Consider the following 16,880-nt stretch of genomic DNA (forward strand, 5'->3'; position numbering starts at 1 on the left):
CCCCCCATCCCTCACCCTCTCTCTCCCTCCCCCCCTCCCTCACCCTCTCTCTCCCTCCCCATCTCTCCCCCTCCCTCTCTCCTCCTCTCTTTCCCTCCCCCCCTCCCTCCGTCCCCCGTCTCTCCCCCCCCCACACACCTCCCTCTTTCTCTGTGATTCCCAGGCCCATGGAAATGTTCTTCCGTTCTTTGTCTAAAAGGGAGCGTGTCATCCCAAATGCAGTTGAGATCCACAGCTGAGCTATGAAATGCCCAAGCCAGAGAGACTGGACTCCTCCCCACTCTTCCCATGAGCATTTTGTTAAAAACTGTATGGTGACTCTGACTCTTTCTCTGTTTCTCCATCACTGACTTAGTGAGAACAATCTCCAGGAAGATCTCTTCGACCAGATCTTGGCTGGGAAGCTAGAGTTTCCGGCCCCCTACTGGGACAACATCACGGACTCAGCCAAGGTACCCATCCAGGCCCGTTTCTAGGGGTTGCGTTGTGTTGAGGGTCCTCACTCATTGTGTGGGGCTGTAGCAGCTCTGGGTGTTGAGCTCCGCGTCTGTCTTGACGTTTAATGTGTGGTTCTTCATTAAGTTCCTTCCTCAGTGTGGTCTCTGAAATGCTTAACCGAATTCTGGAAGCTGGACTGGCTGTCTTCCCAGTTTGCCGCTACCATCCTCCTGTGCTCCTCTAAGCCCTAAACGTTTGTTCTTTCATTTATTCAAGAAATGTGTTACGGACACCCGTCAGACTATAGGGGTGGATCTGTGAGACCTGCTGGATTGCCAGAAGGAGCAGCACTGGGGTTTTGTGCTGTGGAGTGATAATGACCGGAACTCTTAGGAGAGAACATCTTGGGTTTCATGTAGATTCGGGAGAGACCTCTTCCTCTCTCAGTGCCGCTGACACGAGGCAGCTGTGTCTGCGTAATTGCCTCCTAGGCACGGGCAGTGGAGGTGATAATAGCTTTTGCATTCAAACGGCTGAGCAGCTGTGTTGGCTGTTCTTTGAAGTACGTGGTGCAAACTCAAGATTTCTGTGTTGATGCTGGAATTACCCCCTTTCGCCTGCTCTATCACCTTCTTTATTTCTTTCCAGGAATTAATCAGTCAAATGCTTCAGGTAAACGTTGAAGCGCGGTGCACTGCGGGACAGATCCTGAGTCACCCCTGGGTATCAGTAAGTACCCACGTCCCCGGGGAACCAACACCTCTGTGTCCTGTGGCCAACAGCGTGCTTTCCTCGCCAGGACTTTTGCACAGGCAAAGTTCTGCATCCAAATTCCATGGCGGATTAAATGTCTGTTTTCTCTAATGAGCAAGTAGCACGAAGGCAGTTCTCTGGGAGAAAGCGGTTGGCACCAGGATCCCACTCTGTGAGTGACCTGGCACGCCACTGTCCCTTCCTGGGCCTCAGTTTCCTCGTCTGTGAGATGAAGGGTTTGGCCAGGATGCTCTCTAAGGAGCTTTCTCTGTCATCTTGGGGTTTGAGAGTTTTTAGGATTTGCCCAGAGGTGAGCCTGTGTCAGACCCTGGTCTCTGTCTTCATGGCACGTGGTCCCAGGAGCGCTGCTGCTGCAGGCGGCGTGGCCGGGATGCGGTCCTGCCAGAGTCAAGGCAGAGGATGTGTGACGTTGCCTGGAATTTCTCTGAGCTTGGGCGGTGGCTCTGGGCTCATGGTAAACACGATCCACGAAATGGCAACAGCAGGAGAGGCTGCGTCCCCCTCAGTCCCGGAGGCTCTGGGACAGTGACGTTAATTCAGGGGCTTTTGCTGACTTTGGCTCCCCAGGTGCCTCTGCCACCCCCCGTCCCACACGTCCCGACCTTTGCGTTCAAACTCTCTGGGTCCTGCTAAGTGACCTGGCTCTTGGGCCAAGTAGCTGAGATGCCACGTTTGTTTAATGAGCGATCAGGACCAACAGCTACCTGCATTCTGGATTAAAATGATAAACTGTTCATTAGTTTTGATGTTTCCGTGGGAGGGTTCGATACTAAATTAGGTGGCATTTGTGCTGCGGGGGGAGGGTCTCAGAACCCTGTAGAATGTCCTTGTGCCACTGGGACCTCTGCCCTCTCCTCGGCCCCCTTCAGACCTAAGGAGGGAGGTGAATGGCAGAGGGTCTTTCCGAGGGCAGGGGACTGGTGAATAATGGTAATCATTTCTAATTACTTCACTTAGATTGTTCCCCCGACCTTGTGGCTCAGATGGGCCCATTTAGGAGGAGATGGTGGTGGTGACGGCTGGTGTGTGACTGCTGAGGAAGAGACAACATAGACGTGAGAATCAAAGGCAGTGTATTTGATTCTTTCCTGTAGGACGATGCCTCCCAGGAGAATAATATGCAGGCTGAAGTAACAGGTAAACTCAAACAGCACTTTAATAACGCGCTCCCCAAACAGAACAGCACCACCACCGGGGTCTCCGTTATCATGGTAAGTAGAACAACGCACGGTTCTGCCCTTGGGCAGCTGCAGCGTCTGGCTGACTGCTCAGCCGATGTCGAATCTTATCAAGTTGGCCGCCAAGCGCTTCCCCTCACGCGGCCGTGGGCGCCGTCGCGTTCCTCTCCACTTCAGGAATGGCTTGGCACGTGAAGGGCACCCTTTGGCCGGCTCCCAGGCCTTGGGTCCTGGGATCAGAGGTTGCGCAGGTCCCAGCAAGGCCAGGCTGATGGGCCCCTGGCCGGGGCGCCCCGGCCTCTTCTCCTGGGCCTGGTGGCCTCCAGGCAGCTGCTTCTGTCTCATCTCTGCTTTCCCGTCTAGAGAGCAGTTCCCAAGCCCAGGTGGGACTTACAGCAAAAGGAAGTGACTCCCTGACTACTCAAGGCCTCAGACATAGATTATTTGAGCTATGAATGATTCTTTGGGACTTGGGATAAGAAACAGCCAGAGTTAAGCAAATTCCATTTTAAAAAGTCAGTGTTTTGTGGTTTTTAAAAGTTCAGAAGAATGAAAAAAAAATATTAGTTTTTTCAGGGTTGGTAAAATTTTATGACAAGTCAGTAACAGTGATCCCCATATTTTTTCAAATCTTCCTTCTTCCAAAATGTTTTTAAAAAGGCAGCTTACCTAAATCCACAAACACGGCAAATGGAAAGTGGCATTAAAGTAAGTGAAGTAGCATGAAAGTAAGTTCAGCAAACGGGAGAAGAAGGCAGAAAAAATAAAACTGAGCCAGAAGTGTGGCGTGCACCCTCCCACCAGCTGTCCAGACCCAAGTCCTCGCCCAGGTGGGGCCGTGAAACTGGCCCCCGGTGTGTCCGCACCTGCTCCGGTGCCGTGTGTAGAGCACGGGTCCCCGGCGTGATCTCCGTCCCGCCCACAGGATCAGGGAGCCGCGGCCGGGAGCCAGGCTTTCTCAGGAGGCGGGGGCCTGAGCTGGGTCTCGGCCACCCCAGGACTGCGGGGATCTGCGGAGCCGGACAGCTCCGTCACCCTGACCTCAGGACAGGCCCTCACCCTCTGGAAAGGCTCGGTGTCCTACCCGACTGGGAGGAAAACAGTTGCTTATTCTCAGGGCGCACCGCAGCCTCGGAAGCTTCCCTGCGAGGACGCGGGTCCAGACGGAGGCAGAGAGAAGCCCGCCCCCTCGTGAGGGTGGGAGGCGGGCTGCTCCTGGAGCCTCCGCCACCGTCCTGGCACCGCCGCGCCGTCCTTCTCCCCCGGGGTGGGCGGCTGCGCTCCCCCCTCCAGCCCCCAGGCCAGGCTTGCAGGCTGATGTGCTGCCGGACTCGCGAGTGGGGGTGATGATGGACTCTGGGCCGAAAGAGCGGGAAGGCCTCTTGAGCTGTGGTTTTCCTGGCATCTCAGCAGTGTTCTGCCGAGAGCCTGAGAAAGTCAGAGTTGTCACAGAGCGGCAGCTTAAACCCTTTGCAAAGAACCATCTTGACTGAGCCCACAGCATGAGAAAGTTCTCAAGCGGTTCACCCTTGAGAGCAAGGCTGCCGGCTGGGGTAAGGGGTCACGGCCCTGCCTCCGGCTGCGTTGTTAGGCAGCTTCTGGGGAAATTTACAAAAATTTAAAAACATTGAAAACTGGCACACGCAACATGGAACAAAAAACTTGAGTCAGCAGCACAATTTAACAACCACACGTTAATTCAGCTTCATAGTGTGCTAGAGGAAGAACCTTTATAGGAGACGCCCAGGGCTTATGGCAGCTCCCCCCTCATTCCCTGGGCCACCCGTCAACTCACGGCCCAGATGGGAATGGATGGCCCAAGGCGTGTGGCCCGCCAAGGTTCTGGAATGGTCAGCCCTTCTGCCTTTTGGCCCAGTATAGGCTCTGTTCTGGATAAGGACGTTTAGGTTGCCCTAGAACCTACATCTCACGGTTTACAAATGGCATTTTTCCATTTGCTGATGGATTTCAACTGTTAAATTTCAAACTCCTGAGCTTTAACGGGATGTTTGTGTGAATGAACAACGCTTTATTGTGATTCCAGCGGTGATTGTGAAAGTTGTGTGTTCCCATGTGTGTTCAGTGTCATCTTGGGCATGTTGGCAGGGCTCCGTCTAACCCCGCATTCCGTACACAACTCCACAGCTCGTTAGCTCTGGGGAGGTGCTGACGACGTCACCACGCTCACTGCCTACGGGGGAATCAGTAGAGCCTGCCTCGGGGGGTACCAGTTCTCCATGGCCACAAAGCTGGCCTGTGAGTTCTGGCTTGTCCCCCAGAGCAGCGGTGAGCAGGCCTCCACAGGGATGTCGTACTCATCCTCGCCCGACCGAGGACCTGGCGTGGTTGTGTCCGGGCAGCTTGCAAGGCTTCCGTGTCGTCTGCCTCGCTCTCTTCACCAGTACTGTGTGTCTTTGTGTCCTGCCCTTGGGAACAGTTTCAGATGTTTTCTTAAAAATCATTATTCACAAATGACTCTCCCTGGTATTTATATGTTCTCATAACTGGGGTATGTGAGGCTCATGTGGTTTCCTACAGATACAAATAGCAGTGGAAACAGGGTATAAATGTTCCGAGGCGGAACCCTCAGGAACGGCTGTGTCGCTCCCAGACAGAACCTTGCTCTCCGCTGCCACCCCTAGTGTTCTCTCTGCCTTGGCCCCCACGCCCCCCAAAGGATTGGAGCCTGAGGCTCCGGTGAGAAAATGATAGGGTAGGAATGGTAAATAACGGTGCAAGAAAGTCAAGTTGATGCTGTTGTCTGCATTTTGTTTGACAGTTTGATTTGACAGTTTGAGAGACACTTCAGAGTTTCACTCTGTACCCCGTTGAGACTCTGGGGACCCCGGAGCAGAATTCTGGTATTCAACGTGCTATGCTTCATCCGAGCCGCCTCTAATTGTCACCCCTCTTAAATCTGCATGCTTCTCTTGGACTTTGACACCAGCATCCAGCTCTCAGCTCCTCATGGGTGCAGGTCTCCTGTACCTACTGACACCCGTTTCAGCCAAACGCACCCTTGGAGACTTTACTTAAAACTTCTTGCCTTGCCACGTTGCCTTCCTTCCCAGACCAAAAGCTGGCGAGTGCACAGGAGGAGAACTCCAGTCGTTCTCCTGCTAAAGGCTATCTTTCACTTAGGTGAAAAAGCATCTTTTTGTGAATGAGAGCATAAGATGGGAACCTTTGTGAAGGCTTTTGTTCTCTTTCTCCAAATACATTTCCAAAGATGCATTTTTGTCAGTAAGACAGTGTAGGGTCAGCAAGGCTTTGGGATAGGAGAACACGATTGGATAGGATTTTGGTTTAAGACGGGGCCTGTGGTTTCAGAATGCACTTGCATTTGCTCTGGCTTATCCTTAGATGCTTAAGAAAGGACCGTGCACCTGCAGAGAGGGCTCACCACCTCGCCCAGAAGAGGCCATCTCGTGGTGGGAAAGGGAATTATAAGAAACCCCTTCTCGCTGCATTTTGTAGCCTTGTAGCTGACTGGAGAAAGGATGGATTCAAAAAGAGTGCTTCCCCACTCGGGGATTATGCTTCTTTCAGGGGGGAAGTTGGGAAGGATTTGGGCTTAAGATAGACAAAACTGTTTCGACTGTGTTGCTTCTGTTGAAAGTAAGTCTAGTTTCTGTCCCTGCTTCTCTCCTCGCTCCTCTTGCCTCTCACGCCGCCTGCATTGCTTTCCTCTGACTAGGTCCCAGGCGATGGTATGTACTAACTGCACGGCAGTGCTTCCTTCCGCTGCACACATGCGTCTTCTTGACGGGAAGGGAAGAGGAGAAATAACTGCGGGACTGTTGCTTTCTTCTACCCAGGGGAAGTTTTATGGTAGAAAAAAGTGAATGCCGCCTCTCCCCGCTTTCAGTGTTTTCACTGAGGGGTGGCCTGGCCTCTGCTCATACTGGGAGCTTGGAAGCTTGTTAAAGAGCGATGCTGAGTTTCTGATTTGGCTTGTCCACAGTTACCTCTTCTCCAGGTAACGGAAATTGTCCTTGGCAATCCCTGAGCGTTCAGCCCGAGCTGGGAAGGGCCTTTGGAGAGCACCTGTTTTCCAGTTGACACCAAGTGCCCCGAAGGCAGCCGCCCAAGTCTGTCCTAGGAAGCCCCGTTGTTCATATTTTCTCCAGACTTTTTTTTTTTTTTTTCCTTCCAGTCAGAGTACTGGAAGAATCAGTGGTGCATTTTCCGCTCAAGGTGGTTAGACCACAAAAGGACTTCTGGTCCACGTGCCTTGTAACTAAAGGTGCCTGAGAACCGAAAGCTCCCCACGTTTGGAAAACCCAGTGAGAGGGCCGCTGGCCGGGCCTGCCTGGCCGAGCAGAAGTCCTCAAGTCCACTCAGAGGAGGAGGAAGGCAGGTCAGGGCCAACCTCTCAGGCTAGGGTCAGGAGGTAAGACGACTTCTGTGCCCCTGGAGCAGGTTAAAACCCTTGGGGGTGTGACAGGATAAGACACCCGCACAAAGAAGAGAAGAGAAGGGAGGAGATGGTGGAGGATGGAAGGATGGGTAATGCAGCACCATCGATTGCCAGGGCTTTCATAGGTTACGGGGCACCGGTGTGATGGTGGGGTGGGAGGTACTTACTATAGACGACCCGTGAGTACTGTTCGAATCCCCGACGGGGAACCTTCTTTAGAAGAGTTAGCTGTCAGGGACCTCGCCTTCTTGTGGGGTTTGCTTCTTGTCCAGGACTCTTCTGGGCTCAGGGGCGCGGGGAGAAGCGCCCGAACCCAGGCATCTGGGAGCCGGAGCCGGGGAGGATCTGCCCAGGCCGCGTCCAGGGCAGTAGGAGCAGAGGCCGCGGCGCCGGGGACGGGCTGGCCCGTGGGCCGCCGTCGGGGGCAGCCGGGCGTTACTTCTCCTCTCCTGTTCCCGCCGTGCATGCTCTCCGCGCCCTGCTCGCGGTGCCGGGACGGAGGCGGCGGGCTAACTGTCTCCTGCTCTCTCCTCAGAACACGGCTCTAGATAAGGAGGGCCAGATCTTCGGCAGTAAGCTCGGCGCGGACGGCAGCCGGCCCGGCCTGGAGCCCGCTGCCCCGGATCCCCCTGCGTCCCCGGAGTCGCCCCCGCGCTCTCCTGCCGCCGCCGCCGCCGCCGCCGCGGAGTGCGAGCGGGCGGGGACCTGGCGCCGCCACCGCGACTGACCGGCCGCCCCCGCCGCCCGCATCGCTGCCCGCACCGCGCATCGCATCGCCGGGGTGGAGAGCGCGCTTCCAGGGCCACCGCTTCCCGCGCGTTCCGCCCGGGTCCTGGAGGGGCCTGTGCGCGTCGGCTTCGGGGACAGGTCCTCGGAGCGGCTTCGTTTAAATTCTCTGTCTTCTCAGTTCAGTGGACATTTGACGGCGTCACCAGGAGAATGTGCAACTTTTATCTGACATTGAGCGCATTTTTATAGAAACACTTTGGATGCACCGAGATCGCTCTCTTATTTAAGTAAACTCAGGAGGGCTCCCTTTTTCTTACAAGCAACTCAGAACTGCGTCTGTCCCTTTGTGGGCGCCCTTCCTCTGCTGACGGGGGTCGGGGGCTGGCTTCCCGCGCAAGGCTTGGAGCCCGAGCGGACCCCCTGGTCCCGGCACTCCGCCCAGCCTCGGGGGCTCGTCTAGGACGACACTGGCTCTGGACTTGTGCGCAGACCGCAGGGAAGGCCGTTTCTTCCCTCGCAGTTGTGTTTCCCTGACTCTTCCCACGACCGTATTAGAAAATGCTGACGACCTTGTCCTTGGGGCTTTTTAACGAGAAGCGTGGTGCATGCCGCGTTGCCGGGCGCTTCCTTCTCCAGGTCCGGCTGCGGGCAGAGCAGGACCAACCAGCGGCCCCAGGAGCCGCGGGAGCCTCCCTTCTCCATCTGCTTTTCATCTGCAGCGGCGGCAACAACCCCCAGGAAGCGCGGGGCACAGTCGGGACTGGGCGGGAAGGTGCCTGCAGACATCCTCCGTTACTAACCTTCTGGAAGGCTGCTGGCAGTTTTCCCTGTTTTCCACCACCCTGCTCTTTTTAATGATTGTATATAATCAGTGTATTTGTTTTACCTGCTCATCTTCTAAACGGGTGGGCCTGTAGTTCATTCTCATTGTTAAGACTTTTGCCGCCTACAAGTGTATCCAATAAACTTTTCCTTCTTGAGAAATAGCGGTCAGGGTGGGTAGAGGTTCCTGCGTGGTGGTTTTGCAGAGTGTTGTGGTCAAAGCAACCCCTCCCCGGCCCAGGTTCTGGCTGGTGCCAGTGTTGGTTTTTGTCTCGGGTCACAACGGGGAAGAGAGGTGCGTGGGAAGAACGCACGGAGGTGCACCTGGATGGAACTGTGTTTGATTACAGGTGCAGAAACTCACACAACAAAAGCTCAAAAAGGGGGCTTCCCTGGTGGCGCAGTGGTTGAGAATCTGCCTGCTAATGCAGGGGACACGGGTTCGAGCCCTGGTCTGGGAAGATCCCACATGCCACGGAGCAACTGGGCCTGTGAGCCAAAACTACTGAGCCTGCGCGTCTGGAGCCTGTGCTCCGCAACGGGAGAGGCCGCGATAGTGAGAGGCCCGCGCACCGCGATGAAGAGTGGCCCCCGCTCGCCACAACTAGAGAAACCCCTCGCACAGAAACGAAGACCCAACACAACCAAAAATAAATAAATAAACAAATAAATAAAATTAAAAAAAAAAAAAAAAAAAGCTCAAAAAGGATATAGAGATTATTAGTGTACAACAGAGAACTCTGATGGAACCAGAGACAGGAAGGTCAGGCTTTATAGGAAATGGGGAGCTGGGGCAGCTGTTCTTCTTGTCTGTCTGTGCCTGTCTCAGAGGTTGTGCTGTCTCCTGTCTCTGCTTCTCTCATTGCATTTCGGCTCTTGGTTTCTGTTCCCTCGTAACGTCTGCTTGCCTGGTCTCTGGCTTAGCCTGTAACTGCTTCTGTCCCCAGCTTTGCAAGGCTGTACAACTCCACGGCTTGAAACCATATCTTTCAGCTCTGGTTCTCTTCGTTCACACTGCTGTGTGACGATTTCTCTCACCAGCTGACCTGTGATCCAATCCAGAGGCAGGTGACAGAATGCAGATGGGCTTCCTGGGCGCACAGCTCCAGTGGGTGCAGGCTTCAAGAGAGGGTAGTGATGGGCAGGTCCAGAACATTCTGCCTGTCGCTCCTCTCACTGGTTAAAGAGCGAGCTTTTTCATAGCTTCCAATAGAAAAATGTTTGTTAATGGAAGCGAAGAGCTAATGTAAAAGAAAGAGGAGAAAAATGAGGATAAAGAAAATGAAAATGAAGAATGATGGAGCGAGGCCTTTAGTGTACTGATCAGAGCCTGAAACTCGACCCCATCTCTCAAACTGCGAGGTTCAAAGACATTTGCTAAAGACTTAAGAAAATAAATGGCCAGGGCAGTGCCAGTCACTGGTGGCAGGAGGAGGAGCGCCTTCTGTCCCGCACGTGCTCCCACGTTCTGTGGCACCCTGGATGGCCTGGAGACAGGAGTAGCCTGAGCTGGGTGTGGCAACGTGGCCTGGCAGTGGCCAAGCAGTTCTTTAGTAATTAAATCCCACAAACACCTAGAGCGTTAAGTGGTGGTAAAGGAACAAGCCCAGAAGTAGGTCATGGGACTGGCAGGAGACAGAGCCATGATATGGTTTGAGATTCCACAGACATCAAACCTGTGCTCTTTTGAAGGCAGCCTGTTGTCCAGGGTCAATCGAGGCCTGGATGTGAGTGGCCATCTAGATGATGATCCTAAATAAAGGCTCCGACACCACAAGCAAATTGTTCATTCACCCACACATGTAGCAAACGTTATTGAGCTCTTATTCTGGTCTCAGGATCCAAATTAAATAGAGGTCCTTTATTGCTGGGTTCCTCCGCTCCCGCACTGAGAGAGAGGCCCGCGCTTGGTTTATGTTCATCCCCTTATTCCAGCAGGGGGGCCATGTCTACAGAAGTTGACCTTTGAAGAGAGCAAGGGAAGCAGTGACCTGCCGAAGCCGTCGTGGGCCGCCTGCTGGGCCCAGCCAGGAGTCAGCGGGAGTCTGTCTCTCTTTCTTCAGAAAGGTTGCCGTGACGTGAAGGTACATGGAACATACAGATGGAAGCATTTGGCGTAACTCCCCCAGAATATCTGCGTGAATACGATTGTGAAACGTGAATCAGGAGATGGGGGACAGTTCAGAACAGATAAACCATATTGGAAGAAAGAGCACTGGGTAGCGATGCTGTCTTGGAGGAGGACTTTCAGGGCAGTTTGCTGTTCCATGGAAATACAGTGTAAGCCACATAATTTAACATTTCCTGGTACCATATTAAAAAAAATGTAAAAAAGAACAGGTGAAATTATAGTATAGTATATTTAACCCAGTATATCTAAATACCTCCCTTTAAAGTATTATTTCAACATGTGATCAGTGTAAAAAACAATCATTGGGATACTTTACTTCTTTGTCCTAAGTCTTTGAAACCTGGTGTGTATTGACATGTATGCCACCTCTCAGGCTGGACCAGGCACATTTCAAGCGTTTAATAGCCCCGTGTTGCTCCACCTGCCAAGCTGGACAGTGCAGCTCTAAAGAAAGGCCACAGCACTCAGTGTCCTTGTTTTGTTTAGTTTTGCATATGGTGTGTATGACAACGCAGAAAGAATCCTTATCCACTGTTTTAAATGGGATGGACTGATTTAAGACGATCTCAGCAGGTTAGAGCACTGATCCAAACCTGAGATGTGACATCAAAGCGTGAAGTCCTGTGATTCAGTGGCCAAGGCCCTGGTGTTCACTTCTTCACGGGAAAGATCTGGGAGGGGAGAAGTGCAACGAGCACCATGTCATTAGGCGCCAACAGAACTGCTTAAACGTTAGCATAACCTTAAGCTGCATCCTGAAAAGTCTGTGCAGGTCGTGGGCAGCGTGAGTCGAGCCTCCCAGGTACGGCTCTGCGCTGGGGCCTCGGGGTGTGTGGTGCAGATGAAGCAACCATTGCCCGAAAGAAGGCAGCCAGGGTGGCGAGGGGTTTAAAGCCCTGGGAGCCAAGGACTGGTGGAGAAGCGGTCAGGTGTTGCTTAGGAAAACCCAGAGGCATCTCCGCCTGATGTGTGGCTTCACAGTGAACTGCTCTGTGGCAGGGGGTGCAGACTTCTTTTGGGTGCTCTGGGTGGTGGCCCGAGGTCAGTGGGTAGGAGACTTGAGGGTCAGGTGTGAACGCAGCGTTGCAGGAGCAGGCTGGTGACAGAATTCGCTGCTTTCCAAAGGAGCGATTGTCTAGTTCTGGGAAATGCCTAGGTGCTAAATAATAACAAAAGTTCATAGTTTACAGAGTTATCTCACACTGTCTTGTTTGAGCCATACCACAGCCCTGAGAGAACAGCTAACATTCCTGTTCAACAAACGAGGGAACTCAGATGGGTCTTGAGCTGACGGAGCCTGGACATGCGTTTCCCGGCCCCGGGGCAGGTGTCCTGGGAGCTGCTGTGCCCCTCCAGGTGGTCAGGGATGCTTTAGGGGTAGCATCTGTGTCCTAAGGTGGAGGTGGGATGGGCTGGGGAAGACACCTGACAAAGTGGTAGAAAATCGAGGCGGCTAAGAAGTTCCCAGGGCAGGGGCGTGTGAGTTCTGTGAGATGAAGGAAGACAGTAGTCTCTCTGAGGGAGGCGGATGTGTGCAACTTTGGTTAGTCTTGGCCAATGGATTTTAAGGGGCTATTTTATGATAAACCGTGCAGCCTTGAACTCAGTGGGGGTGTGTTACCAGCATCGAGCAGCTGAGCGGAAGAAAAAGGTATTTGGTACAGAGACTGACCTGCTCCTGCCATGCTCTTTCTCAAACAGAAGCCTCCTTCATTTGGGGCAGAGCTGGCAGCATGGCCTTTGGCGGTCAGGAGGGTTTCAGCCCGAGTTTGATGGTGTGAGGCTGGGCACCTGCCCGTGCTGGCACTAAGGTCAAGCCTGGGGAGTGTCTCTCAGCTGATCCAAGTCTGAAGCTGCAGCACAGCCAGCTGCTTCTGCCGGGCTCCCCCAGAATCTTGGTTTTGGCGAGGAAAAATATTCCTGAACTTGAGACAGGAAAATAATTCACTGCGTGTTTCTGGCATGTGACTGCTGTGGAATTCAGAGGAACGTTTGTAGGTCACCTGCTTCCCTTGCCTGCAGGTCAGACCACTCTGTTCTCTAGAAAGAAGGATGTGAGGCCCTCTGGTTTGAGCAATCTGCATTTCTGGCTCAGGCAGGGCAGGGAGTGATGTGTCAGGGTCATTCATCGTAGCCTTGGGCTTTTATATGGTGATCATGTGATCTGGGGGACCCAGGAAATGCATCATGGACTCTTTCAGATCTATTGAAAAGAAAGATCCAAAAGACGTTTCTCCCACTCATCGGAGAGAAAATAGAAGAGGTAGAATTAAAAATTTTTTAATTTTAATTTTTGATTTGCTACTTTATGGTCTTTGCCTTCCCAGCTTCCTTGCTTTTTCCCTGCAGTGATAACTTGCGATGCCTATAGAATTAACATCATTACACTTTATGCTACAAAAAAGGGAGGTCGCAAGGCTGGTTGCTCTCCTAGTTGAAGTAGAAAACACTTTCCTCCGTCTGTGGTGGGGCAGAAATAGCCAAGTGGAGGCTCGGGCGTATTTGCGGATACGCATGGTTTATGCAGATTTTCAGATTCATGTCCTCCTCCTCTCTGTGTTTGTGAACATGCTCTGGCCTAATGTGATGTCACGTGATGACGTGAGGCTGTGGGGCTGCCTGCTCCTCCGTCATCCAACGCACACTGGAGAGTGGCAAAGCTGCTCCGTCAAGCTCAGTGGGATCCTTCCACCTGTTTAAAGACGTTTCTACTTCGATGTGGAAGGAATCTGTCCCGGGGCTGCTGGGCTCTTCAGCAGTGATGGAGACGGGGTGGGGCTGCTGCAGGAAGGAGAACCAAACCAGGCCAGCGCTCTTGAAATCATGTCTGGTAAAAACGTATCAAAGATCCCTAGTGAAAATCTCTCCCGTGGAAGTCCTATCTTGCTGGATCTAAACTGTCACGTGCCATTTAAATTCAGTTACATTTGCAGAAAAAGGTGCAACGCGGATGTGCGGTCTGGCTGCATCCAGATTCCCTGGCTGTCTGCCAGCTTGACCCACGTGACCTCTGCCATCTCTCTCTGCCCCTCCGACAGCGAGGTGGGAGGACACACGGCCCCAGATGTGCGGCCAGGCCCCTGGCTGGGCTCTGCTCTCGGAGCTGAATGGGAACGGGCAGCCTGGTGGTAAGCTACCGACCTCATGTGCTACCCCCGGCTTCCGTGGGTCCCAGGCAGGGGACTGTCCCGCATGCTGACAAGCAGAAGTGAAGTGTGGGGTTATCTCAAGGCAGAATTGTTCCTTTTCATTGGATTAATTTATTGGAACATTTATTTGTGGATGTTTGGTCCACTTTGGGAACAAGCTTCTCCTGAGTGGATTGTCCACCAGTTCGCATCTGTGTGCCTGTCAGGTTTTCGTGTTCTCTCTGCTCTAAGCCCTCATACGCTTTCTCCTAGAGATCCAGTGGTATTTCTTAAAGTAGAGCCTCACGGACTTGACTGATGATGTTTCCGTCAGAATCCACACTATCGGTGAGGAAAACCTTCCTTTCCCGAGGCAGCGCATGTTAACACACCGCCTCTCAGCAGCGTCACCTACTGAATGTGTCGCCGTGGTTCCTGGCTGTTGTAGGTCATCCCGTTTCATCCCAAGCCATGTCAGTTTTGACTTTTTTCCCTAATTGGTTTATATTTATTCGAAGTAATTTTTTTTAAAGGAGTGAAAATGGGATAAAATAAGTGAATGTTGAGTAAACCCTAACATATACAGTACTAAACAGAGCCTACCCCTAAGAAGCCCTGTGTTGATGCCAGCGGGATTCGTTTTATGAGTAGATACGGTCAGCCCTCGGTAGCCGCAGGTTCTATGTCTGTGGTTGGTGGAAGCCACAGATGTGGGCGGCTGGCTGTAGTTGTGTGTTGATGCCAGTTGTAAGGTATTAAGTTTCAGTGGATTTTCCACAGTTGTAAGTAAGTTTTAAACAATAAAGGCGGTAGAGGCACCGATTTTCTTCTTAGGCTCCAAGAGGAAGCTGCTTCATGAACTTTGCTTCAGGCTTGTTAAAATAGGTAGTTGAAGAAGTATCATATGCCTGGCATATGACTTAGATATTCTTAATTTTCTTCTACCACTTTCCCCAAAGTTTCCAAAGTGTGATATCACAGGTTAGTACCAGTGAGGATATTCATTTACCAGTAACTTGGGTATGTCTTTGACTCTAAGATGTACTTCCCTTCTCCCACATTTTACCATCTATTGTTTTGTTAATGGTTTATAAAACAACGGTGGATTTTAGACGGAACAGTGTATAAAGTTACTTTGGTCGTTTGTTAGATGATTGATTGATAGATAAAGGTCTTGTGTTCTTGTTTCCGTAATGCCCACTTTCCTGTTTTCATTCAAGAGAATTGCTCACCTATTGGTTATTGTTCAAAAACTATGACTGAACCAGGGTTTGACATTTTCCTTGCAAATAACTGTATTATCATCATTGTTTCAAAAGTAGGAGTGAAAAAGATTATTACCAACAAAACAAACAAACAAATACCATTTTATTTAATTTTTCTGGCAAACAACTGAGTTGTTCCATTCCTAAAATCTTTGCTTTTAGAGAAGAGCTGAATGTGTAGGAAAAAGGAGGCGACCCCTTTTAGGTAAGTAAGTTGCAAGAGAAATAGAGATGGAATGTCAGTTTCAACGCAGAGTTCACAACTTACAAAGAATTTATTTATGCAATACAGACCTTTTCTCAAATATTTTTCACAGAATTCCACACAGCAATCTGCTAGAAAAGTAGAATTCTACAACACCAAAATGACATTTTCGTAGTACAAATTGCTAATCAAAAGGAAGATGAAGATTGTTTAACAACAACAAACAGAAGGTAAAATGAGGGTTGCTTCACACAGCACCCAGTAGCCTCTGTTCCTCGGCCCGGGGTGGGGACGGGGGTGGGGGGAGCCCTGACAACGGCTCTGCCTCAGCGCGTGAGCACAGTCAGCCCTCGGGGAGTGAGCTCTGGTACTTGCATTTACTTTAAAAGAAAAACAGAGGTTGTGAGCCCAAGAGCATTTCCATCATTTCATTTTGGTGTGCTAAGAAGAGGACAGATCAGGAAAACATTGTAAATATTTCACACTTGCGATAACATTAGATCCTTTATGATAACCACACAATAAAATAAAATACCCTCCCCCAAACCATAATTTTCTAGGCCTAAAACATGCTCGAAGAATAATATTGATAGAAATAATTCATTGAGATGTTTTAAATTACATTTACCGTAATTTAAACATTGCTATTTAAATCCCCAAAATTTCAGTGCTGAAGAAGCACAGTTGTTTGGAAAAATACAGGACCCAAAGTACAGCGTAAAATTCCCTCATCCCAGTATTATAACCCATTCCTTATTGTTAAAATCATACATTTCTCAAGATTACAGATAAACGGGAAGTGTTTTTCCATAATATAACTAGCGTAAGTGGGTTTACTTGCTCCACTGTATATTTATTTCCATAATTGGTGAAAATAGACTTCTCATTATGACTAAAAATATAGATTTTTTTAAAACTACAGAACCCAGCAGCCAGTTTTCTGCTTTGCTATTCCCCCCAAAAAAGTCAAGCAAAGTCTACAAAAATAGCAATTTAAAAAATATTTTGCTTCTTAGAGCAAATTTAAGTTACATTCAGATGTGATTGATTGATTGCTATTTCTAAGAGAAAGATGCTGAGGGCGCTTCCTGTGCCCAGGCTGGGGGGCAAGGCTGAAGCCCAGCTGTCACTATCAGTAGCGGGTTTGGTATTCATGATGCCACCGGTTAAAGTCATTGTAGAACAGAACAATGCTTCCTGAGGCCATGCCAGAAATGATGCACCTGGGAGAAGCAGAGAGAGAAGGAGGGGTTTACAAACCTATTTATTTATGTCCTCAGGCTTTGTTACTAAAGAAAGAACTGCCCTCCCCAAATCCACAAGGTAAATACAGAAGATGGCAGCCAGACCTACAATTTGTGAGGTTTACGGTATGTTTTTTGGTGACTAAAATGCAGTCCTGAGTAAGCTCAGAGTTCCACCTCTGACGCTCCACAAGGATCCAATTCACAGCTTGCCTTTATATTGAAAGTACAGCTAGTTTGTGCAAGATGGGTCACAAAAACCTGAACAGACTAGATAATTTCTAGGGCGGAGAGGCTGGGCAGGTGAATTTTTTATATTAGGTATTGGAAGCAAAATAAAGAATCATAATCTCAAAGTAATTGCTGGTGGAGGAAGCAGCACACAATCAAGTGACTGACAGAGGTATCTGACACATACAGAATGAATGAAGAGTAAGCAATCAGAGTGTTGACCACCCTGCAGAAGAACATTCTGTGTCCCATCGTGTTGTTGAGGGTAGAGGGGCCTTGTCCTCCCAACACAGCGACTCACTGACATGATCATTA

The 16,880-nt window shown here is 50.8% G+C and overlaps 2 protein-coding genes across 15 annotated transcripts in view; one reads left to right on the forward strand and one right to left on the reverse strand.

Annotated features, from left to right (window-relative positions):
- The window catches only part of DCLK2 (doublecortin like kinase 2), a 156,969-nt gene extending 142,217 nt beyond the window's left edge, over positions 1-14,752 (forward strand). For 4 of the 11 annotated variants that reach the window (XM_057546417.1, XM_057546418.1, XM_057546420.1 and 1 more), the window contains 4 exons: positions 356-452; positions 1,087-1,167; positions 2,307-2,423; positions 7,346-14,751. In XM_057546417.1, coding sequence (XP_057402400.1) covers positions 356-452; positions 1,087-1,167; positions 2,307-2,423; positions 7,346-7,537 — 487 coding nt within the window. In that variant the 3' untranslated portion in view covers positions 7,538-14,751. Of the gene's footprint in view, positions 1-355; positions 453-1,086; positions 1,168-2,169; positions 5,252-7,345 lie in introns of those variants that run through there. The other 7 variants (XR_009008315.1, XR_009008317.1, XR_009008314.1 and 4 more) reach the window with 6 other exon arrangements.
- Positions 14,753-15,141: 389 nt separating this feature from the next.
- The window catches only part of LRBA (LPS responsive beige-like anchor protein), a 751,667-nt gene continuing 749,928 nt past the window's right edge, over positions 15,142-16,880 (reverse strand). For all 4 annotated transcript variants that reach the window (XM_057546722.1, XM_057546725.1, XM_057546723.1 and 1 more), the window contains exon 57: positions 15,142-16,313. In XM_057546722.1, coding sequence (XP_057402705.1) covers positions 16,223-16,313 — 91 coding nt within the window. In that variant the 3' untranslated portion in view covers positions 15,142-16,222. The remainder of the gene's footprint in view (positions 16,314-16,880) is intronic.

The sequence above is a fragment of the Balaenoptera acutorostrata genome, chromosome 5 (assembly GCF_949987535.1).
Source record: "Balaenoptera acutorostrata chromosome 5, mBalAcu1.1, whole genome shotgun sequence".
Taxonomy (NCBI): Eukaryota; Metazoa; Chordata; class Mammalia; order Artiodactyla; family Balaenopteridae; genus Balaenoptera; species Balaenoptera acutorostrata.